This window comes from Megascapheus bottae, chromosome 4 (genome assembly GCF_031878675.1).
Source record: "Megascapheus bottae isolate mThoBot1 chromosome 4, mThoBot2.hap1, whole genome shotgun sequence".
NCBI lineage: Eukaryota > Metazoa > Chordata > Mammalia > Rodentia > Geomyidae > Megascapheus > Megascapheus bottae.
The window spans coordinates 82,725,410-82,750,564 of record NC_143512.1 but is presented as its reverse complement, the minus strand read 5'-3'; the positions used below and the strand labels follow the sequence as shown (position 1 = coordinate 82,750,564).

Here is a 25,155-nt window from a genome sequence, read left to right as displayed (position 1 = left end):
TTTAAAAATAAAGTACCCAGCCTTGGCTATTTTGTTACAGCAATACAAATTGGACAATCATTAAGCATTTAAATACACGCAATCCCACTTTGAGAAATTAATCCCAAGGCATTCAGTCTGATCTTGGTTGGCCATGCTGAGCAGCGTAGCAGTAATTGCTCCAACAAAAGAGAAAGGCCCCGAGGCCACCAACAAGAGAGCAAGGACACTGGAGCATCCCCTCACGAAAGGGGACAGGGACAAGCCCCCACGCTGCCTGAGAGAGCTCCACTTACCTCGAGTGGAAGAGGTAGAGGGGAGGGGGTGGCGGGGGGGAGGGCAATCCTAGGTTATCAGCATAACCTGAAGACTTGCACAGAGGATCTCTGGTTTTCCTGGAGGGAAATGTGCAGTAAACGAGGAGTGGGCCTGGAGAGGGAAGAGCATGAGTGGGCTCAGAGTGAGCACGAAGCCTGTGATCTGCTTTGGCTTGAATAGAATGGCATTTGTACAAACAAAAGACTATTCACGTTTAACAAGCAAAGCAATAAAAGCCAGGCCCCAATCGATGCCCTGTAAGCACAGCCAGATAAATGGGAAGGTGTCAGGCCATGCAGGCTGGCTGTGGGCAGCGCATAGGAGGTTATTAATAACGGTGATTACAGCAGCCTCCATCTGCTTCTGCACAGCAATTAGCTTCACAGTGGGGCAGACACACATCTGAAGAGCCCCTTCCCGTGTCCCCCACGCCCCCAACCCACAGCAGCCAACCTGGAGAGTCTGAACTGTTGGGACTCAGCTGTTTCTTTTGATGAAACTGGTAGAGGCCCCACAGGGGCCTGTGCTCCAGTGTGCGCATGCCCACAAGTCAAAAATAAAAACAGCCACCGCACCAACAGGCCTCACAGAGGCCACCTTACATACACAGACAGGCCCAAACAAGGGCCCCAGAGGCTGGTGGGCAGAGAACATGGAGGTGTGGCTTCCTCCATCCCCTGCCTCTTAAGGAGAACTGTGGCGAAAGAAGATGGGGAGAAAGGGGGAGGAGGAGAGAGGAAAAGAGAAGAAGAGGAGGGGGGGAGGAGGAGGGAAAGGAGAAAGAAAGGGGAAGGAGGAAGAAGAGGAAAGGAAGAGGAAGGGGAGGAGGAGGGGGTGGGGTGAGGGAGAAATGCAGACACTAGCGCTTCTCATGGCTCTACCGGCCCTGTCCCTGAGAAAGGGAGATTCACAGGAACAGGAAGGTGAAGATGAGATTGATGGTGGCAGAGAGGGAGAAAAACCTGCCCTGTCTGATGCTGAGGGGTTAGGTCAGCATCCTGCTAGGCCACCTCTTTCTCTATACCAGCCAGGGGCCCACAGCCTGTGACTGCTTGCTTGCTGGTCTAGCTGTCTTTGCTGCATCTGTGCTCTAGGTTTGGGGCTGTAGCAGGTGGGAACAAGGGTAAAATCTTCCTGGAAAGGAGGGCCAAGCCCCACCTTTAGCCCCAGGAGCCACACACACCCACCCTGTGTCCTACCACCTATGATCTAGCATGGCCCAAGCCCTCAGAAGCTGCCATGGCAGCTCTGTTTCTGTGGTCTGTCTGCACAGAGTCAGAACACAACCTTGAGCCTGATGTAGAAGACACCCATGTAGAGGCCTTGAGGATTTCTGATTCTGAGTGGGGCTGAAAGTAAGTATTCCACCAGCATGCCCCGTGTATTCTCCACCACGTTCAGATGCAGCAAGGCTGGACTCCCTTCTGGCTGTTAACATAATGGCTGTGCTATAAAAATGACAGCTACAAGAGCTCACGTGACCCAGCTGGTCCACATCCAAGTCACAAGGACAGGGAGCCTGGTCCTTTGTCTTAAAATCCATGTTTAGGCAGGAAAAGTTTAAAAGAAAATGATAAATAATGGTGTCCTCAGCCCATGGAAACCTATTTCTCACCCCAGCCCGCGTCCTCACAGAACCAGTGCCAGGCTGGCTAGCCAGTGAGGTCTGCAAAGACAAGTCAGGAAATTGGTCTGGGAAGTAAGCGTGGGACCACGAGAAATGAAAAAAAGGAAGGAAGGAAGGATAAGAGAGGGAGGAGGGGGGGCCAGGAGTTTGGCCTAGTGGTAGAGTGCTTGCCTAGCATGCACAAAGACCCGGGTTCAATTTCTCGGTACCACATACATAGAAAAAAGCCAGAAATGGTGCTGAGGCTCAAGTGGTAGAGCTCTAGCCTTGAGAAAGTCCAAGGACAGTGCTCAGGCCCTGAGCTCAAGCCCAGGACTGGCAAAAAAAAAAAAAAAAAGAGAGGGAGGAGGAAGAGAAAGGGGGAAAGGAGAGGAAAAGAGGGCGGGGAGAGCAAGGGAGGGGAGAGGGAGGAGCCTCCACATCTCATCAGGTTCCAGGCTTCCAGGGATATGGAAATTAGGGGACGGCACTCAGCTCGGAGCAGGTTCTCACCAGGGCCTGTGGAAAAGGGGCTACTCAGCTGGCTCGGGGTCTCTGCTGGAGTCTGTGACATTAACCTCAACCAAGCTTCCCTTTGGCAGAGACACCCTAAGGCTAGTGCCTCCACTCACATGCAGGGATAGGAGACACCCCTGATGGTTGTTCAAGCCCCTCCCCAACCCAACAGCCATGAGGGTTCTGAGGGGAGCATCCAATAAGCCTGTCCCTGCTCCTGAACGCACGACATACTCACGTGGGTAGCAGTTGTTCCCTAGTTCCAAGAGCCTCATGCAGGCAGGCACATGAAAGCCTCTGGGACAGAAGCAGATGGGCACGGGGCATGGAGATGAGGCAGGAAAGTCTTCCCTAGCACCTCCCAGTCCAGTCCACCAACACCCACCCCAGGCCAGTCACCAGCCTGGGTTTCCACCGGTCCCAGTGGGTTTATCATCACGTTCACTCAAAACAACATGCTGTCTGCCCATCGCTGAGAAGACATGCTGGCCTTGCCATGGAATTGGTAGACCATGGAGGGTGGCGTGCAGGGTGGCGTGCAGAAGTCTCAGGGCTCTGCCCTTCAGGGAGCCCAGAGCATCAGAGCAGCTAAGAACTGAGAGTTTGGTGACACAAACCATCACAGCGAAATGGCCCTTCACTATCTCTTCTTTCCACAGGTTTAAAATCAAATGGGGGCGGGCGGGGTGGCTCATGCCTGTAATCCTCGCTACTCACAAGACTGCATCTGAGATCATGATTATCACGATTCAAAGCCTGCCTAGGCACTAAAGACCTAAAGACCTTGAGACTCTTATCTCCAAGGTAGGATGGCTGCCTTGAGCTGAAGAGCTAAGGACAACGCCCAGGCCCAGGAGTAGGGCAGTAGCCTTGAGCTGAAAAGCTAGGGGCAGCGCCCAGGCTCAGAGTTCAAGCCCCATGACCGACAAAAAAAAATCAGATGGGTGCAACCCTTTCATCTCTGTGGTTATCATGCTTGCATGACAAGAGAACCCATAGGCCCGTGTTTTGAAACTGCTTCTGTATACATGATTCTCCAAAGCTCAGGTTTCTTGAGAGAGCCTGAACTGACCAAGGCCCGATGTCTACACATCGCAGCAAACAGGTTCACCACCTGCAAGAACTCCCAGAACAAGTAGAATCTCTCACTTATCTCTGGACCAGTGAGGAAGACGCACATTATTTCAGGGTTTTTTGTAGTTCAAGGCCCAGCCCCGCTGCTCTGGAGCCCCCTGGACTCTGAACAGCAGGATGGATATGGATCCCAGGGCACAGACCAACCTTGAGACTGCCAGGCCTGGCAAGGCCACTGAGCCAGAAAAGCCCTGTACTAGAAGGCCAGACTGACCCCAAAGAGCCAGTGTCAAGTGGTGGCCCTTCAAAAAGATGTGTCTACTTGGAGCCTCTGAATGTCCTGTTATTTAGCAAAAGGGTCCCAATCAATGCCATTAAGTTAAAATCTAGAGACAAGTATCTGTAAGAGACACAGAAGAGAAGGACAGAAGAGAAAGGCAGAGATGGAAAACAGGCAGGAGCACTTACCAGGAGCACCAGGGACCATGTGCGAGGGCCAGGGAAGGACCCTCTGAGAGGCTGCAGCGCCAGTGCAGGCCAGCCACGTGACAACCCCAGAGGAGGAAGAGAGGCTGTCTGTGAGTACCAGATTTGGGGTAGTTTGTTTGGACACCCCTGCCATTTGCGCTGGAATCTGGAGAAGCCCTGGGGCTTTTGCCCCTTCTTCGTTCCGAGACTCTTCACAGTCACCTCCAGATGCCCTTTCCATCATAGATGAGAGAGCAGTGAAAAATCCTCACAAGTCAGACCAAAAATTAAATCTTCATTTCTTCACAATGTTCTCTGAAAAACACTTTACAAGATGTTCTTTTTTTTTAACCTACAAAGTATTTTGAAAATCTTAGGGTTGAAGGGTGCGGCAAAGTACAAATACAACCAGCAACCAAGTCTGCATAGGTCAGGGATTTGTCCTTCTTCCTAACACCTGACCACACACTCAAGCCCAGTGTCTTACAGCTTTGTCCTCAGAAGTTTAAAAACCAAACTACTAGCAGAGCTGCATTTCACTTGGAGGCTTGGTAAGAATTCTTTTCCTTGTGCTTTTTGGCCTGTAGCAGTCACCTGCACATCTTCTTTGGCTCATGGTCCTCTTTCCTCAAATCTAGCAACTAAGCATCTTTGCTTTGTAAGGTCTTTATAAGATGTGAAGCCGGGCGTAGTGGCTCACGCCTGTAATCCTAGCTACTCAGGAGGCTGAGATCTGAGGATCAAGGTTCAAAGCCAGCCAGGACAAAAGAACCTGAGACCTTTATCTCCAATTAACTTCTAGAAAACAGAAGTGGGGCTTGGCTAGAGGGTAGGGTGGTAGCCTTGAGCTGAAGAGCTCAGGGCCTAATTCAAGGCCCATGACCAACAAAAAAATAAATAAATAAAAGAAGAAAGATGTGTAGCCTCTCGCCTATGCTAGTTTTCCTCATCTATCCCTCTTGCCTCCCTCCTGTAATGACCAGAAGTTACATTTTAGAAAACCAGGAGGCCCCTTCCATCTCAAGGTCTAACCCTCTGTGACATAAGGTGTCCTGTCCACAGGTACCAGGAATGTGAACAAGGACCTCTGTGGACCATTATTCTGCCAATTACCATCATTATACAAGAGTGATGACGAAATGACGATGATGATTAAGGATGATCATGAAAGCAGTGTCTTAAAAGAATCCGGAAATAGGAAGCAGAGAACGTTAGGACAAAGACGCAGTGAGAGAAGTGAGGATTCATTGACACTGCTCAATCAGCTGGCACTGCTAGGACTCCGCCCACACTGGCCTAAGGCCTGAGGTGAGCAAATAAGGGAAGTGCCTTTCAAATGGCCACCTGGCCTGAATGCCAGAAGAGGGGCTAGGAAAGGTGTGGGTAGAAGCCTGCATGAAGACAGGCATGTGATCTGGTGGACTGGAAGGACAAAACTAACAATAGGAAAAGATCAAATAGCAACAGAAAAAATCTTAAGTGAAATAAGCCAGACTCAAAGGAACATAGTTTCCCTCATTTGTCATAATCTCTCCTAACAGAGATTTACCATAGAATAGAACAAAACATAGATACCTAAGGCCATATAGTATGATGCTAAATTAAAGAACCTCCAGGATATAGAAACAAAAGCCATATGAGTGATTGTTGTCCTTAATGTACTGTTCTCTCTCATCTCTTTTGCTGTCCCTTGGTTATCACATATTGTTACAGTATTTCACCTTGTTATCTGATATATTGTATATATGTGTATTTGGTTATTTGAAATTGATAGGGAAAGAGGGAAAACAAGATGAGGGTCGGGGTAGGGGGAGGGAAATGGGGACCAACACATGAGAAAGTGTATCAATGTTTGTGAAGTAATGCACCTTCTATCTGAATATAGTGTAACCCTTCTATTAATTACAATAAAAAATATATAAAAAAAGAATGAAGTTTTAAGTGCTAAGCAAACACTTGACGAAATGATTGGATAACTGTGTGAGCAAAGCCCACTTTTTCTGGGCCTTTGGTATATAGGTGAAATCTGTCTATCGAATTGGTCTCACATGAACTCTTACGTTATCTCGGGCTGAGTCAGGCCTTCCATTGGTAATCTTCCATATATTATATGCAAAGATAATACGGACATATTTCTTTTTAAATTTTTATTGTAATTAATAGAAGGGTTAGTTATATTTGCCAGATAGAAGGTGCATTACTTCACAAACATTGATACCTCTTCTCATGTTTTTACAGTATCTTACCTTGTTGTCTGGTATACTATATATACGTTTATTTGTTTATTTGAAATAAGAAAGGGAAGGGGGGAAAACAAAAACAAAAAGACAAATTTCTTTAAAAAAAATAAAACTAGACCTCTTATTTCCTCACCACTACTGTGCCATTTCTCTTCTTATTGTCAATAAAAATTCTCCAACCAAAAAAGAAAAAGAAAAAGAAAAGAAATTGCTCACACACTGTTGGTGAGAATGTAACGGGGCAGCCACTAAGGAAATCAGTACAGAGAATCCTTAAAAAAGAACCATTATCTACCATTCTACTGATCCAGCAGTACCACTCGTGTGTGTATCTGAATGGAAAGAAGCACACAGTAGAGCCCTGCAGCACACGTGTGTAACAAGACTTTGCAACTGCCAAAATGTGAATTCTGCCAAGGTGCCCAAAACCGACAAAGAAAATGTATACTATATAGTGTCTTTATTCAACCATAAAGATGAATTATATTATTTACAGGATAATTCATGACACTGGATATCATTAAGTGAAATAACAGCAAGCCTCAAAAAAAAAAAAAATACAAACTGTGTTTTCTTTCATCTATTGAAGCTGGACCTGAAAGGATTGAGGGAGCTAAAGCAGGAAAGGGAGGGAAGAGGAAGGGTGAGGAAGGGTAATGGGGAGGTGAATGATTGAAGTCTATACATGTGTACAGAAACAGAACAATGAGACCCACTACTTTACCAGAGGGTAAAAGGAAATAAGTATTAGAGCCAGTGAATACCACAGTGAAACTTCTTTATACAGTTACCATACACTAAGTGAAGAAAAGCAAGAGACTTAAACTTGATGGCTTAAGTCCAACAACAGAAGTAAAGGGACTTAAGAAGGCCAGGGCATGCAAGTCAATGGAAGACAGAGAGTGGGGGCATAAGAAAGGGCAGGACAACACAAAGCAATGGGAGGCAGACAGGGCCTCTACAGACAGACAGTAGTTTCAGTAAGTCTATTTTGAGGCTTCTAGAATAGCCACATGGAAACAAGATGTTCAGTTATGGATGGATGGGTATACTCAGGGCTCAGGTATGGGTTGAGTGTTATGCACTTGGCCCCAAAATGTAATGGAAACCCTGAGTTAGATGAGGAGGCCCAAGCCCAGAGATAAGAAATGCACCCTGAGGAGCCGGATGTGAATGGCCCAGGGGAGTGTTGCTTAGGAGACAAAGGGAGAGAGCTGTCCAGGACAGGCCCTGAGAGGAGCACAAGGCTCCATGTTCTCCCCAGTGGACGGAGAATGCCTTGGAGAAGCTCACTCCAATATACAACACTTGAGCAAGCGTATTTTATAATTCATACTACATGATGATCTTCCTGTGTTAATGCAGCACTTGACTCCTTCTAACCATCATCTACCCTCCATCAAGAGGAATCAACGGACTTCAGCCACTGCTGCCTTTGTTTCCTATTGTGGATATGACAAAGACTATCCGCCTAGCTGACACGTGATCTAAGCAGTCAGTATTTGGATACTGAGAGTGAGTGTACGAACATCCTAAAGCCTTGAGACTCAACAGGGACCCCAGGGCTGCACAGGTCAGCCCTGAGATGCCAGCACTCCAGTCAGGGCTCCATACCCAGGCTAACAGGAGTAACCTGGAAGCTGCCGCAGCCCCACCTGGGACCAGCACACACGTTCTCAGCAGGGCCCACGCTTCTGCCTTCTTCAGCGCTCCTCTTTCCTGAAGAGAAGTGGCTACAGAGCTCTGAATTCTGTGTTAGCTGTTCCTGCCGCCCACATGGAAAATGTTGTCAGCAACATTTTAGGGAAGTATTAACTGTTTACAAGGTATGCGGTTACTACCTTATAAATACATTAAAAGAATAATTACATGGAATGAGCCACATAAATTCTTAAACACTTTATTATATATACAAGTCAGATTGAAATCCGAAGTTACACATTCTTCATATACTATGCTGGAAAATGGAAGATATAAAACCAACTTTTTAGTTTTCTGATAACAAGAAAGCGAACATAAAAAGAAAAATACCAAGTACAGTATAACCATATTTACTACCTCCAAGACTGCTTCCTGCCATTCTGCCACTGAGAGAACGACAGGAATCACCCCAAGAACTTAGAACACCGGAGGCTACAGATGGCTGGGCACAGCCACCCTGCTCCCCCAGCCTACCATCGCAGAATGCCAATAGGGACGGGTCCTCAGGGGCAGGAGGCGGAGCCCACAGGACTCTCACAGTCCCTTCCTCTGGCTCAGCCCTAGCAATTCGCAGAGGACTCCAGGGTCTTCAGTTAGGAGGGGGGTGATCCTCTCCCCGGATGCTCCGATATTTAGCCATGTCTTCCGGGAACACTTTAGAGAGTTCTTGAATCAACAGGCTTTTAAATTTCTATTAAAAAAATAATAACAGAAAAAATGGCATTTAGGTCCCACCATCCAGGTTAAAGACAACCCACACCCACCCACCCACCCACACCTCAGAGTCCTCTCAAACTCTCACCAGCCCCAGCACCCTGGCCTCTCAATTCAAGCCACCATTCTGTGTATCTGACTCTTTTCTTCCCAGGAATGCAATCCGAGAAGCAATCACAAAACTGTTTGCCACCCTGTCACAGGCACACTTCTGCCCTGCTCACAGCCCCTTCCATCCTGCTCACAGAACAAGAAAAGCACTGTTTGCAGAAGGTCATACAGTCACCCAGCCACACAGTCCATCCGAAATGGCTTTGCACACAGCACATGAAACCAGAATTTCAAGTAATATTAATTGAGCCATTATTCATTGAAACCACATCAAATTCACCTATATGCAAGCAGCTCTATGAAAAGCTTTCAGAGCACATAGAGATACATGTTACCACAAATGCCATGGCTTTCTTAAGCCTACTTATTAGCTTCGCATTTGTTTTACCCTTACTGTAAAACCAGTTAAGTCAAGCATAGTGGCTCATTGTTGTAATCCTAGGTACTGGCAAGAGAGAATGAAAGGATGGTTTGATGTACAAGTAACTGACACTCCACCTTAACCAATAATGCTGCCATGTGTTGTGCAGGCCGCGTAAAGGATGGCTGTGGTCCAGGTCAGTGCAAGCCAAACTAACTAAACTAAAGCAAAAAGGACTGGCAATATGGCTCAAGTGGTACAGTACCTGTCTGGAAATCAAGAGACAGGTGAGGAGTGCAAACTCCAGTATTGCCACTCACCCAAAGGCAATAACTGCTGGCACCCCACAGTTTCCCAGGACCTTGCTCAACCTCATAAGCAGTCATAAAAAGGGCACAGGGGAATAAACACAGGGACCCCACCTGGAAACACGTTTCCAATAGGAGTCCAGACCTCAACAATGCCACTGCCTAAGACAAGTTTGATAAGGCTTACATAGTGGTCCACAGGGGATCTGCGACACAAGACTGCTGGGGATCGCTGACTGACAACAGACTCCAGGGAGGAGGGAAGAACGGCCGCAGCAGTGTCCCTTGGCACTGAGCTCCTGCACCAGTCTAACAGATGGGGCTCAATCCCACAAGCAGCCACTGCGTCCACAGATGACCTCCGCCCCTCCGCCCCTCGAGGCAGCAGCTGAAAGGCCATCGGCCCACCACACCTCTGGCGTCCTCGACCCCAACTGACAGCAGAGGCGAGGCTGTGTGCTCCACACTAACAGCCAGGACAAAACCCCACTATCAGGAGTCCCTAGTTGCCACCCATGTCCTCTCACGGACAGGCCCCAGGAAGCCCTGCGCCCAGACAAACTGATCTCTGGGCAGAGCCCCTTCTTCACTCCTCCTGCTTGGCCAGAGCGCTCCAAGTGCCAGGAGAATTCTCCCTGACCAATGCAGGTGGGGGATGGACAGGACCCAGTGCCACTGCAGCTTGACAGAGCTGGAGGTGATAGCTGACAGGCACAAAGAGGAGAAAAATGGGCGTCTCAATCAGTACACTTGGCTGCAGGCCAACATGCCTCTAATGAAATGAAACCAGGAGAGAGGGCAGGCACTGTAGAAATACAAGGGGGAGAGCCCCAAGCTGCAGAGACAGAGCAAGCAGGTAAGCAGGGGTCTTGCAGCACACCACAGCACAACCATAAAGGCCACACAAGGAAGGCCTTGAAAAACAGCAATTTAAACCACATTTTAATCAACTGAATTAAGAAAAAGTTACATATTTCATGTTTAAGACAAAGCTGTCTACATCTATAAGGCAAAGAGAACCAAGTTCCCAGTAGAGCGCTGTGCGCTAGTAATAAACGGTAAGGTGTTTGGAGGTCAGACACTAGAGATAACTACTGGAGAAAGACCAGAAAATAAGCATTCAAGAATCCTGTAAATCAAAGAACCATGGACACAGGAAAGGCCTCTCTGCCAGTCAGAATCAATACTGAAGCACAACAGAATCATCTCCACACCAAACAACAAACTCAAGATATACGACAGACTTAACTGGAAAATGACTGGTTGGCCAGGGAGAACTAAGAATACCTTATAGTTAGAGGAAATACTTATGTCACCTGGGAAAGAATAACTATGTCTGCTGGCCACATTTTTCTAAAAATCTCTTCTTTCTGAGAGTCTTACCTTCATTGTGTCAATCTTGCCTTTAACTTGCTCATGTTTGGCCAGAGCCCTCTCTAGGCATTCTTTGGTGTAAAGCTGGGGGTTTCTGCCTTGATCTATATATCTAGAAACAGAAAAGGTCCGTTAACATAGGGCTGACACTATTCTCCGTTTTCTGGTAACTATCGTATAAAACAGCAAAACACGGACTGGGAGTTTGGCCTAGTGGTAGAGTGCTTGCCTAGCATGCACAAAGACCCAGGCTTGATTCCTCAGTACCACATTCATAGAGAAAAGCCGGAAGTGGTATTGAGGCTCAAGTGGTAGAGCGCTAGCCTTGAGAAAGTCCAAGGGCAGTGCTCAGGCCCTGAGCTCCAGGACTGGCAAAAAAAAAAAAAACAGCAAAACACTCTCTTTACATACAACTTCACATGGTCAGACAAACCAGAATGTGGAGTCCTGGTATCCAGCCAATCAAAATTTTCTTTCTTTTTTTTTTTTTTCCTTCTCCCCCCTCTCCCCAATCCTGGGGCCTGAGCACTACCCTTGGGTTTTCTCAAGGCTAGCGCTATACCACTTGAGCCACAGCGCCATTTCTGGCTTTCTCTAAATACGTGGTACTAAGGAATCAAACCCAGGTCTTCTTAAACACTAGGCAAACATTCTACCATTAGGCCAAACTCCCAGCCAAAATTTCTCCTTTCTACTGATGTACTATCCCTTATACTAGCTCGGGAAATCTAGTAATGACGCATTATAAACCCAGGACATATTCATAAGCTGTATCACTTTACATTTGTTTAGCACTATACTTTAATGTTACTACTTCTCAGATCCTCACAGGAAGGCTGTAAGGGAAGGGAAGTCTTTACTAACTATGCTGCAGGGGCTCAGTCCTGAGTGACTGGCTTGGGGGCCCAGCCAGGACATGACCTCCACGCAAGGTCCCACTCATCGCTCACGAAGCCCTGAGTGGAGGTGCTTCCAAGGCCACAAACGAAAGGGGAGACGCTACAGGCAGAACAGTGTCAAACACCAGCTGCCCCTTAGAGCACCTGATAAACTGTCACAATACTTCAGGAAGGGGGAAGGATTTAGAAGACCCGGGTTCAATTCCTTGGTACCACATACATAGAAAAAAGCCAGAAGTGGTGCTGTGGCTCAAGTGGTAGAGCCCTAGCCTTGAGAAAACCCAAGGACAGTGCTCATGCCCTGAGCACAAGCCTAGGACTGGCAAAGAAAAAAAATAAGTAAATAAAACCTACACCACTCAGCAAAACCAAGTTATTCATCCAAAAGGGATATAGAAGCCCACTGCCAGACCAAGTCTAATTTTTTAATGAGGGTAGAAAAATACTCAATCTCACCTAGTTAATAGCAATACTGAGTTGGTTACTAGCTCAACAACTAGCCTTTATGGCAGCAAAACAATTTCTAGAAATTCCATTTCATTTTTGATGTTCCAAAATGATGTCATGAAAGAAAATAGACAATATTAGTTCAAACAAATCCCATCTACTTCCAAAGAAAAAGAAACAACCAGTAGGCTTGGCAGACACAAGCTGAAGGATTTTCACATGTCCTAAATAAACAAGCATCTTATCAGCAGCAAGGACATTACACTCAAGCGGGGCTCTCTAAACCAGAGCTGAATCCTGCCTCTGCCAACATTCAAACCCAGGGTACCCTTGGAGGAGTTATTTTTATCTGTTACAGACTGTCCAAATCTACTGGAAAATAGATACTAACAAGGCCACGAGGATCCTGGAAATTCCTCCTGCACTAGGTTCACAGCACCTGAACACTGGTCAACTTGGCAAATGACCCCTGAGGACCTGCTCAGAGCTCACAAACCATCCACTTCCTGAGATACCTCCCCCCCACCCCCCCACCCCCCCACCCACACCGCGCGCACCGCCACCCCACCAGACCTGAAGAGACGGGGGCATTTTCCCAACTGCACCTCATGTGTTCATAGCGACAGCAGTGGCACTAAGCAAGATACCTCTCACCCTCCCAGACATCACGGAGAAACCAGAGCTGTGTCCTGCATACCAGATCCTCATGCTCACCTGAGGGTGATGAGAACAGGCCGAGGGCATGGGACAGGTAGGCAGCCCAGGCCCTGAACACTGCCACCCCAGGGACGTCTCCACAGGCCCAACCTGAGGGGATGGAGACCCCCCAAGGAAACCCTGTGCGAGGTTTGCTGGGGATGCTCTGTGCGAGTTCTGGGGATGTTGCTCCAAGCCAGCTTGAGAGGACACGGGTCCTGGGGCTCTTCTTCACACCTGCCAGCTAAGAAGCCCACTGGAGCTTCTCTCATCGGTTCTCCCTGGCATGAACCAGGGCTGTGGCTCAGCCAGTGATAAAACCTAGGCAGTTTATTCCCTGTGGGTGTCTTCGGGCCACTGCTGCGACAGGTGCACAAGACTCCCTGGCTGTTTTCCAAAGGTGCCTGGAGTAAGACCATTTTTTCTCCCCACTGTGGCAGATACCATCTCCCAGAGAAGCACTGCACAGACAACTTAGCAAACACCAGGCCAGGTTACTTCCTAGGTAGCTTCTGGCTACAATTTTTTTAATTCAAAATACAGCCTACACACAACTTGACCTCTCCAGGAATGATAGAAATTGTGGGATGTTCAATGCCACAGAACCTAGAAGCCCATGTTTTCATATATTTAATAAGCTCTTTATTAAATACATTTATTTTAATGTGGTATTTTTCAACATCGTAACACAGGAGTTTTTTTTGAGTACAGTCAGTTTCTGTGGGATGTTTTTGCCATGGGTGGGCAAATCCACGACACCTGTTACTATGCCTACCACACAGCAAGTACTCAAAACACTGGTGACTCCGGACCACACTGCACGGTCGCTCACACCTATAATTCTAGCTACTAAGGGGAGTGAGATCAAAGTATAAGGCCAGCCAGGGCACAAAAGGACCTGAGACTCTTATCTCCAATTAACCTAGAAAAGGGGAAGTGGGGCTTGGCTCAAGAGTAGAGCCTTGAGCTGACGCGCCCAGACCAAGTTAAAGCCCCATGATCGCACCCCACCCCCCCACACAAAACACTGATGACTGAAAAAGTCATTGAAACTACAACTGAAGAGATTCAGGCCAGAAGCTGGTGAGTCACGACTGTCATCAGATTTGAGATCTAAAGATCTAAGTTCAAAGCCAGCCTGGGTAGGAAAAGCTCTGAGACTTATCTCCAACTAGACACCAAAACAGCAGTAGAGCTATGGTTCAAGTGGTAAAACACCAGCCTTGGGTGATAAAGCTAAAGTTCAGCACCCAGGCCTTGAGTTCAAGCCCCAGTACAGGAATTCTTTGAAAATTACATCAAGTATGACACTTACTCAAAGACTTCTAAAGGCACGGTAATATCATGAAGCTGCTGCCGGCATTTATCAATATCCTGTAGACCAGTAACAATAAAATTCCTGGAGGAATGACAGAAGGGGGCATTCAGTTAACTCACATGACCACACACCCATCCACAGAACCTTCTCTTTTACCCAGCTTCACACAAATGCTCCCTCAGCTACACAGGTCCTCCTGCTTAGCTGCCAGATTCCAGAGACACCTTTCACTTAGGAAACACTCTCAGATACCTGCTGACTTTCCTTCCAAACAAGCAATGGCCAGGGTGGAGGAAGAACCAGAGGGCCAATACTGGCCTTCTCTAACTAAGGCCAGCAAATCCAGTGAGGCCGTCTCAGTGGGCTCCAGATGGCCCCCTCCCCCTGGCTGACCTCCACCTCGGGACCCACCCTGATCACCAGCTGGCTCGGTCTCTCTCTGCCTGCTCCCCTGTGTCACCCCGCCGCATTCACCCGCACATCTATAGACCTCTCCTCCACTGCCGGGTGTCTGCCATTCGAATACAAGGCGGCATTAAACAAAAATTAACACACTCTCGGCGGCCTCTCCCTCGCTGCCCCTCGCTCCCCCGGCCAGGTCCCCGGCAGCGGGGCAGCCCGGGCAGTGCACACCCTGGGCAACCGGCCTCCCCCTGGGGGCTGAGGGAGGGCGGCTCAGCCTGCGCTGAGGCCTCTCCCCACCCCCTACCCCCGGCCTCCCCCTCGGCCTCCCCCGGCCTCCCCCCCGACCTCCCGTGGCCTCCCCCGGCCTTCTCCCCCTCCCCCCTCCCCGTGGCCTCCCCCGGCCTCCTCCCCCTCCCCCGGCCTCCTCCCCTTCCCTCCCCTCCCCGTGGCCCCCCCTCGGCCTACCCCCCCCTTCCCCGACCTCCCCGTGGCCTCCCCCTCGGCCTCCCCCGGCCTCCCCCCCGACCTCCCCGTGGCCTCCTCCGGCCTCCCCCCCTCCCCGGCCCACCCCCGCCGCGGCCCGAGCGCCCCCGAGCCCCCGCCCGCTCACAGCTTCTGGTTGAGGCCGGCCTGGCTGCTGGGCTGGAAGTCGCTGACGATGATGCCGAGCTGCCGGATGTTCTCCACGAACTTCTCCAGGTGCTCCTCCAGGTGGTCAAACTTCTCCGCCATGGCCGGGAGCACCGGCCCGCCGCCGCCGCCGCCGCCACAGCCCGCTCCCGCCCGGCGCTCCGCAGCCACTTCCTGCTTCCGTCCTGGCGCCTCCACTTCCGCTTCCTTCGGAGGCGGGGCCTCCGTGGAGGGGCGGGGCTGGTGGGCGGGACCCGGCGAGCGCGCTGACGTGGGCGTGGTCCTATCGCGTCCTGTGCTGGGCGGGGCCTGTGCAGGCCGGGGGCGTGGCCTCGGCCCGGTGGGGCCCGGATGCTGCAATGCCATCTGCCAGGAGCAGAGAGTGAGCCTAAAATGGCCAGATCTGTGGGGTCTGCACAGGTAAAATGGCCGGGAAAGGAGTGACAGTAAAGATTGACACTGACTAAAATGAAAAGAAGCTGCAAGGGCAAACCATAGAGCTCTTGAAAAGGTAAATCACACAGACATGTCCTTGATAAGTCTCCTCATGAAGGAGCCAGAAAGCAGAGAGAACATCAGATGGAGAGGACGCCTTCACAGTGTTCACTTGAATGGTCACAATTTCCAAAGTTAATTTTCCTAAGAAAATCACAAAATTAAGAGATTATAGCAGGAAATCAGAACAGATTGCCAACTTTCCCATAAACTGACCCCGTGGTAAAATATAAATACACACACACACACATATATATATGTATGTATATGTATATATATGTGTGTGTATATATATATATACATATACATATATATATATCCTGGAAAAAAAAGCAGTCCATAAGCCCTGACAATTTCTTTTTTTTTTTTTTTTTCCAGTCCTGGGCCATGAACTCAGGGCCTGAGCACTGTCCTTGGACTTTCTCAAAACCAGAGCTCTACCACTTGAGACTCAGCACCACTTCTGGCTTTTTTTTCTTCTATGTATGTGATACCAAGGGATTGAACCCGGGGTCCTCGTGCATGCTAGGCAAGCACTCTACCACTAGGCTAACCTCCAGGCCAGTCCTGACAATTTCTTACACTCGTGTTTGTTTTTTTTTTTAATTTATGGGGTGCTGAGCTCCGAGCCTTGCAGGGACTAGGCAGTTGTTCAACCATCTGAGCCATGCCTTCAACTCATTTACGTCAGTTATTTCTCAGGCAGTATCTTTATCTTCTTGCCCTGGCTGACCTAAAATGAGTGGCTACTATTGGATGTACTCAGAAAAGCTGAGAGGACGGGCCCATGGAGGTAGGCGTCCCCTGAACTTCTCACTCAAGTTCGCCTCAAACTGCAATCCCCCGATCTCCACCCTCTGAGTAGTTAGGATTACAAGAATTAGCCAGCACACTTGGCAGCTTTCCTTTTCTTAATTAAACATTAAAATAAAAAAAAAGAAAGAAACACATCCCAACTTGTTTTGAAAGGACAGTATGAAAATCATTCCTTAAGCACAGTGCAAAGAAAATACAGGTCAATCTTCGTTACAAAAGCAGATTCTAAACTATCAGCAAGCGGAACCATCTGCCCTGGAGTGCTGAACAACAGACATCTGCAAAGCTTCATAATAACCTCCACTTCTCATTTAGTCTCAAGCCTGCCATGTGAGTTGAGTGTGGCATTCCCAGCACACCTTGGCTGCTGGTGGTGTTAGCCAAGTCAGCATTGCACCAATAGTGGAGGCCAGCCTGCAGCAAGGCTGGCCTGTGGGCGGGGACCACAGTGCCCCTGCAGATAGGTGTGACTATGGGATTTGGAGATTTCTTCTTCTCGTGAGGGCCAGATGCCAGGAGCACACAGCTGAGAATCAGCTGAGAAGCAAGGGTTCCTTCTGGGGCCTTCAGACTCCCACCCTAGCACGGTTAGAATCCCAAGTGAGGACCACCAGGCCCACCCCACAGCGGCCGACACGTGCCGGCCTCACTCCACAGGGTAAGAAAATGAAGTCAGGCCTTGGGAAGAGCTGGTGAGAAGGGAGATCTACTTGAAACCCGCTTGAGAAAAAACACAACTTGTCACTTGGCACATTGAAGCGTTTCCTAGGATTCCCATGAATGATTAAATGTCTTTAAAATCTACTCATATCATTAAACCGATTAAAGAATAAAGAACAAAAAAACTCAACTAGATTTTTAAAAAATAGACACTTGGTAAAAATGCAATTATATTCATTTTTTTCACAAAAGAGAGACCTTGGAGAATACAGATTAGAAAGGAACTTTACACGCCTCATGAAGAACAGCCACTAAAAACATTTAGAAGGCACTAATGTTTCAGTAATGAAATATTGGAAATTTGTCATGAAAGCCATGACAGTATCTGGAATCTTCATTGCTACCTCAACCTTTCAGTATTTGAGAAGTGACATGACCTGGGGGTAACAGCACTCTGCTGTTATTGCATCTTCCTTCTCTCTGTGCCTCCTGAAATGCCCGGGTGTTTTCTCCTGTTGTGTGAACATTTGGTTACGGCTCATCTCCCAAAGGTCTGTTTGGTGGGAGGGAGTGTGCTCTTTGTGATTAACCCAGCTCCTACAGCCCAACCACACATAAACTACTTCAGAGCTTTTATTCATTTGAAGCAGAAAGGAACCAAAGTTTGCATATTTTTCACTTGTGATTGTGATTCTCCAAGAAGTTATTCTATTCTGTGGACTAAGGCCTCGACTCTCCATGCCTTTCTAAAGCACTTACCTCGGGGTTGTCCAAAGTTCCTGTGCCTTAGTCAACTCTTCTCTGCAGGAAGCAAAAGGCACTGCAGAGCACTTACCGCACATCAAAACTTCCCTTCTGCCTCCTAAGCAGCTTAGCTGTGGCCACTCTCCCTTTCTTTAGCATCCTAAATATTGTTGATTTGTGGGCAAGAAACATTTTAAAATGTGAACATCCTCATCTCCGAATGTAAATTAAATCAGGGTGGAAAATCCCAGCCAGTCAGAAGGCACCTGACAGCACGGGCTGCACAGAAAGCCTGCAGAGCAATGCTGACCACGATTCTGCCAACTTCACCATCCTGAAGTCCACAAGATTTGCCGCTGGGAAATTTCCGCACCCATAAAGCTCTGTGACCTTGGAATCTGCAGGCTGTTCTTTCTTTCTTTTTTTAAATGCTCTGTCAGCACTCAAAGCCCTGAGTGATGCCGCTGGAACAGTTTCACAACTCAATCTAATTTATTCTAAGAACCAAACTCAACCCAGGGTTGAAAGAAAAATGGGCTCTCCTACCAAGAGGGTGCAACATCTGTTTTCTGCCTTTCCCCCTGTAGGTTTTCAGCTCATTCACAATTCTAGCAGAAGGGAAGTTTTTCAGTGTCACTGCCTTGGTGATGGTGGAAGTGGTGATGAAGAGAGTGGTGATGGCGATGGTGGTGATGCTGGTAGAACCATACTTATGACAACAGCTGACATTTAGCCTATATTTACTCTTTATAATCCTAAGAAGAAGTCGCTATGATTTGTATTTATACTAAGTCCAATATCAACCAATTTTTCCTAAAGCCAGAACTAAAGGGTAGAATAATTCCAGTTGGTAGAGGATTGCAATGGTTGTGCTTTCCTGTGTGCCACATCTTCATAATAATGTTCTAGAAAATTAATTTTTCCGGTATTTTTATTCGATGCACATATCAGTGAAAGCACATGATTTGCGCACTAAAGGAAACAGAAATCGAATCATGCCTTTAACCAATAAGCTTTGAAAAAAAAGCAAGATTTCTCTCCTCTTTAATTTTCTTTTACATGGAACACGTAAAAGAATTCTTTATGGCATATTCCTAGAATTCTATATGGCATATAGAATTCTCTAGAATTCTATGTGGTATATTCCTGCATGGCCAAGACTTAAAGAGCAAAAGGATAAGATTACTCTAGGATAGCCTGAACTCTGTTCTGTGAGCCAATCAGCAGGTGAAAGGTTCAGTTGACATACATTTTCAAGCTTTTATTAGAACTATGTCACAAATTCAAAAGAGATGACAGGGAAAATCCCAGAAATCTGAATACGCTCAGACATCAAATTCTCCACACGTCATACACACACTGAGAAAGACAACTTGTTTAGACTTCCTGAGTTTTCCTGCAGCAGGCTGTTCAGCTCAGTGATTAAAGCTTGATATTCCATAGTCTTTTGTAAAATTAATGACATTCAGCTGAGCTCTAAGGTTGCCATGATGACTCAGAAGAGAGTCTGCTGTTGTCATTGTGATGATTCAGGAGTGAAGCTTTACCTTACAAATCCCTGTGGCCCCAAACACCTGCTCTGCTTGAAGAAGGCAGATACCCAGGAAGCCATCCTGCAAAGGGCATCTGAGAATAAGCATACAGAAGGCAGATTTTTGCCTTCATTTAAAAAAATCAAAGCTACATTAAAAATCAAAGATGGTCATTCCAAGTGGACCTGTGTAACCTTGAGCAAAGACCTGGTGACCAATGTGCAAGAAGAGAATGAGTCCCCTCCCCTACCTTCAGGAAGCTGATGCAATTGGGTTAGTCCAGACCTGTGGGAAGCAGATCCCAGAGAGAGTCAAATCAGTAAGAAATATGTTCGAAGAACATCACGTGAACCTAAATGGAGCCAGAACAAGGACTGGCAGGAACCACCATGGGGCCAGGATGCAGCTCTGACTGAGAGGACAAAATAGTAGAAAGATGGAAGGAAGCTTGTAGAGGGGTTGTGGATCTGTTAATTAAGCACCAGTCAATCAGTAAAAACGTCAGTTACAGTTCTGGTCTTGGATCTGGGGGAGGGGGAGGGAGGGAGAGAAGCTTTGAAGAGTGAAATGTAATTTTTAAATGTTCAATATGAGCACTGAGGAGGCCTTAAATCCAAATCCCTGACCAGTAGAGTTCCAGAAGCCCCAGGGAAGGACATGCCTCAGTATCCCCACCTCGCAAAGGCATTGGCTGGGAGCCAGAATGTAACAGCTTCAAAGCAGAGTGCTCGGCTTTGGGTCAATTCCACTAGGTCAGAGATCTAGGAGACCCCTTTCCCTGGGTACCACATTCAGGCAATTAGTAGTAAGAGTACACACAGTAGCACAAAAGAAATAGCAGTCATGGTGGGAGTGATAAATGAGGTGGCACTGGGGAAAGGATGGTGCTTGTCTCCAGCCTTGCTCTGCACTCAGCAGCTGTGACTGTCGAATGAGTCACACTGCCCTCACGCTAGCAGCGTGGATGACTCTCCTAGCACCTCAAGGAGACTTGTTTATCTTGGTATCCCTCGGGGATTTCTAGAGCGAAGATATTCCACGGATGTTCACAGAACAAATGAATGACTGGACAGGTGCCTGCTCCAGGATGAACGTCCCCCAAACACTTTGGCTGTTGAAATGCTGCTCTGATTTGTCCTTGGAGTATCGAGGCCCAGTGTTGCTTCAAAGGCAACCTAGACAAAGGGGTTCTGTCCCCTCTGCCCAGATCTTTCCTGGGGGAGCCACAGTTCCTCCAGAGATACTGAAAAAGCTCCACATGGCTTCTGCCCAGCAGGCCCTTGGCAGGGGACATGTGGAGACTACCCTATCCACTGCTTCTGTTGAAGTGCTTGCCCCTGAGGGGGACCGGACAGCAGATACCATGCAGCTAAGTAACAAGGGCCTTGGCAGACCTGCGTTTTACTTGACTTTCCCAAATACCTTGTCTCTGGACAAGAGCCTGGCAGGAAACCTCGTTCCAGACTGTGCTGAAAAGACAAGGCCTGGAAGTTGCCTTGTGATGCAGCCAGGACAGGCCTCATGGTCAGAGGTCCAATAGCAGACATGAGCCTGTCCCGCACATCCATCAGGCCTGAGCTTTTTCACTGAGAGCTCACCGTGTGTCACTTACAGTAAACAGAAAAGGTTATGACTGGCTCCGCCCTTCTCACCCAAATGGACAACAGAGAATCTCAAGCGGCTTTGGTGCCCATGGAATGTTCGCTAGAATCCACAGGGAAGAGATGGAGAAGGAGGCGTGAGACCCGGCAGCAGTGCCAGTGCCAGTCGGTATCAGCGGGGCTGACGCTCACCTGCCTTCACCTGTGTGCTGCAGGAGAGGAGGTGCACAGAGAGGGCTGTGAGGGCATCCCTGGCCTGGAAACGGCAAACATGGCTAGGTACTTGCTGATTGGGTATCATGTCTTTGGAGTCCTGGAACAGGAATATCTGGAAAGTAAAAAGAAAGAACTAAATTACAACTGAAAACTGGGCGTGCTTAAAACCCTCCAATTCATTTTTGCATCCCAAGATGCAAAGAGTCTGGGGCTGGCACAGAGCAGAGCTTGGATGTCCCCATGTCTTTCTTACGTCTCCCTTGTGCATTGATCTGAGCAGAAAACACCCCAACCAAGGGAGAAAATAGGAGAGAAGCAAGAGAGAAGAGCAGTCTGTCACTGAGAAAGAAAGGACTGCAGCAGGCAACCAACAAGAAAGAGTACACAGCAAGGAGGGAAGGAGGGAAGGAAACAAGGGAGTGAGGGAAGGAAGGAAGATTGGAAGGAAGAGAAGGAAGAAAAATTTAAAAAGGAAGGACAGGGCTGGCAGGGGGTGGGGGAGGGAAGGGCTTAGTGATGAAATGGTTGCTTGGCTTGTGCAGGCCTGGGCGTTCGCTTAAGGGAAGCAGTGGTTGGCTAGAGTCCCACCTTGCCTTGTGTCTTGACCTCTTCCATACTGAATAAAGTGGTTCTTTTTAAGATGGATGTTTGCCCAGATATTGCTGGGTGTTGCAAACCTGGGGCGGGGTGGCACTGATTTCCCTGCCTGGGGGTCTGTTCCAAACTCATATTGCCGCTGTGACAAGTGGCTGCCCTGCAGTGGCTTAGGACAGCAGCGCTAAGCTATTTCTCCTGAACCCTGAGGGTCAGCAGTCTGAAGTGAGTATTCCTGGCTAAAGTCAAGGTGTTGACAAAACTGGTTGATTCCAGGGACTCCAGGTGGAATCCATTTCCTGGCTTGTGGCCCCCACTTCCCTCATTCGCAAGGGGGGAATTCAATAACTGACTTCTGCCTCCGTCACTTAGAAAGAGCCTTGTGATTATTCTAGGCCCCAGAGTAATCAAAATCATCCCCCTAAAGAGGTCAGCCAATCAGCAACCTCAGCCTCACCTGCCACGCTGACTCCCCTAAAAGGAGGGCACAGCAGGCCTAAGGCTTGAAGAACCTGGGTCTGCTGAGCCACCGCAGGATCACTGCAGGCACATGGGTGCTGGGGGCCTAGGCATGTCAGAGACCAGGGGACCATCCCACTCAAGTAGTCTGCCCATTGCTAACAGTGCTCTCTTGAGAAGCACAGGAGGATACTTGCTAGTCCAGGTGTCTTTTATCATAGCACGCACAGAGAGAGAGCGAGAAAGAGGCAGGGGGTGGGGGAGACAAACTAACAGAAAGCCAGACAATATAGATGGAAGAGATACAACTCAGCCGTAAAAAAGAAGGAAATCATGTGTTGCAGGAAAATGGATAGAAGTAAAGATCCTTACAATAAGTAAAGGAAGCCAGACTCGGGACAGGTAGTACGTGATTTCTCTCCTTTCCAGTACCAAAGAAGGTAAAAAGGAAAAGTCTAATGAGATATTGATCATCTCATCTACAAATGCCCTCTCAGAAGCATCCAGAACAATTTCTGACACGTTTTCCGGATCCCATCCACTAGCTGAGTTGACACATAAATGTGGCCATCATAACCATTTTCCTTCATAAAACCAGAAAAAGAGAAGCTGGGGGAGCTTTAGGGCTATCCTAGGGTGTCAAGCAAGGACGGTTGGGCTCATCCAATAAGAATAAACATGGAAGCACAAGGCCGTGAGGAGATGGAGCTTGGAGGCGTGAAGCCACAAGACGGCAAGATTCTGGGGCTGAAAGAGGCACAAGAGCATCCGGTGGGTTTCTGCTTGAGCCCACAGGCCTCTGTAGGATTTCCTAGCATCTGTCCTCAGGAATGCGCTCTCTGCAGACCCAGGCAGCTGCTCTCCAGGGAGGGTTTGAATGTTCTACAGACCTCAGGAAGGCCAACTCGGGACGGCTCTCCAGAAGTTTTGATGTCTGGACAGCTGACATCCCAGCAACACAGCTCGGGTTTTCGTGATGCTGCATGTGGCGGGGTTTTGTGTGTGAGCCTGGAGGACATTTATTTACATATTAGCAAGAGTCAGATGTCTGTGGCTGGATGTGGGCTTTGCTCACATTCAGATGTTTGCTCATTTCCTTGTGTTGTGCAGCTTTTTGTTCCTTTTTCCTTCCATCCCTCAAACCCAGCCCTAACCCCCTGAAGTCGATTCTGTGTCCTAGAGCAGAGACTGTGGCTGGAGAGGAGATGCCTCCAGCCAGATGGCTTGTGGGCTGCCTGCCGTCCTCTGCTGCCATCCTCCTCCTATGGCGAGACTCTCAGGTACCCCCCACACTCCTGCTAAATTGGGGACAGGATTATCTTTTCTTTACTACCAGCTGCTAAAGAGCTCCTCGATGGCAGGCATGCGTTCCCGTAGTTAATTTTAGAAATCCATTTCTCAGCAACCCTCCACACCTGAGTCGTGTGGGTTCCCCTACTGCCTCGTCAGAACATGCAGGAGGGCGTCTTCATGCCACAAGAAGGGGAGGCTCATTTCAGTGCCACGCTTTGTCCAAGTCTTAGAGGTCTTATAATTTTTTGACCATGCAAAACTGCTAAGTAACTCATAAAAGGTAAGGGTAATGGCATGCCACTGGGGCCTGCAGTGCTCAATTTTAGTTCTGCTCGCAGCCAGAGTCTCTTCATTAATCTCCAGCCTGGTGGGCAGAGTATGAAGTATTTCACTGGCATAGTCATTGCAGAAATTATGCTCTGAGTGTGTGTGTGTGTGTGTGTGTGTGTGTGTGTGTGTGTGTGTGTGTACCATGTCTTGAACTCAGAGCCTGGGTGCTGTCCTGTAGCTTTTTCTTTCAATGCAGGCATTCTACCACTTGAACCACAGCTCCACGTATAGCTCTTTGGTGGTTTTGGAGATGAGATCTCTGCAGATTTGTCTCCCTGGCCTGCCTTACAATTAGAGTCCACAGATCTCAGCCTCCCGAGTAGATAAGATTACAGGTGTGAGTCACCAGCGCCCCGCTCTCAGCTCGGGTTTTGATTAAAGGTATCAGTAGCACATCTGTGCTTGATAATAACAGCAATTTGAACTCAGAAGTATGTGGCCACTCTCTTTTCAAAGGACTTAGCACACAAATCGCTCTGGCCAACCATCAGTCCTAAGGTATGTAATTTAACCAGCATCTAAAATAATGATTGGTTTTTAAATTCCATATATTTCAAATCACATATGATTTTTTTTCATTTTTTGAGAGGATGAATTAACATTTCTCAAAATTCAGCACTATTTATAGATGCTAAATTGGAGACAGGGATTTGGGATTTTTTTTGGTTACTAAGTATTAAAAAGCTCCATGGCAGGCATTTTTGTACGTGCTACTGTAATTAATTTTAGAAATCTGTTTTTCTCTTTGTCATCACTTGAAGTTTCTTCATCTTCTCATCTTTCTTGTTTTATCTGATGATTCTGCTTTAAAGGATGGCCCAGGGTGGAATGGGGGACCAGAGCCAGAGGTTTCTCTACACTCAGCCTTGCCAGATTGTCTACCAAAGTGAAGTAAGGAGGTCAGGAAGCTCACCACTGATTAATTACTGCAGGGCAGCCACCCAGAGGGCCCTGGGCGAGTGAGTCAGACACGAGTCAGAAAACTTCCCCCAGCTCGTGTCCTGAGGATCAGGGGCAATGCCCGACACCTCTCTTTGCCAGTGTGTGGGGGTTTGTGTGAGTGTGTGTGTGTGTGTGTGTGTGTGTGTGTGAGAGAGAGAGAGAGAGAGAGAGAGACAGAGAGAGAGAGAGAGAGAGAGAGAGAGAGAGAGATAGAGAGAGAGAGAAAGTTCATGCCCATGTGAAAGTCTGCATTTGTGAGTATGTTGAGTCGGTCTGTCTGTCTGTCTGTCTATGTGGATATGTTCATA

The 25,155-nt window shown here is 48.1% G+C and overlaps 1 protein-coding gene across 1 annotated transcript; it reads right to left on the bottom strand.

Annotated features, from left to right (window-relative positions):
• Positions 1-8,085: 8,085 nt before the first annotated feature.
• On the bottom strand, positions 8,086-15,346 carry Med10 (mediator complex subunit 10). The gene is made up of 4 exons (XM_090332151.1): positions 15,146-15,346; positions 14,128-14,211; positions 10,780-10,882; positions 8,086-8,593 (listed from the first exon to the last, which is right to left on the bottom strand). Exons 1-4 carry the CDS (start codon positions 15,265-15,267, stop codon positions 8,492-8,494), a joined length of 411 nt encoding a protein of 136 aa, XP_090188277.1. The 5' UTR covers positions 15,268-15,346; the 3' UTR covers positions 8,086-8,491.
• Between the last annotated feature and the right edge of the window lie 9,809 nt (positions 15,347-25,155).

Coding starts and splice junctions, on each gene's coding strand:
- Med10 (XM_090332151.1), bottom strand. CDS start 15,267: ATGGCGGAGAAGTTTGACCACCTGGAGGAGCACCTGGAGAAGTTCGTG. Junction 14,212..15,145: donor GCCGGCCTCAACCAGAAGCT/GTGAGCGGGCGG, acceptor TCATTCCTCCAG/GAATTTTATTGTTACTGGTC. Junction 8,594..10,779: donor GCAAGATTGACACAATGAAG/GTAAGACTCTCA, acceptor TTTTTTTAATAG/AAATTTAAAAGCCTGTTGAT.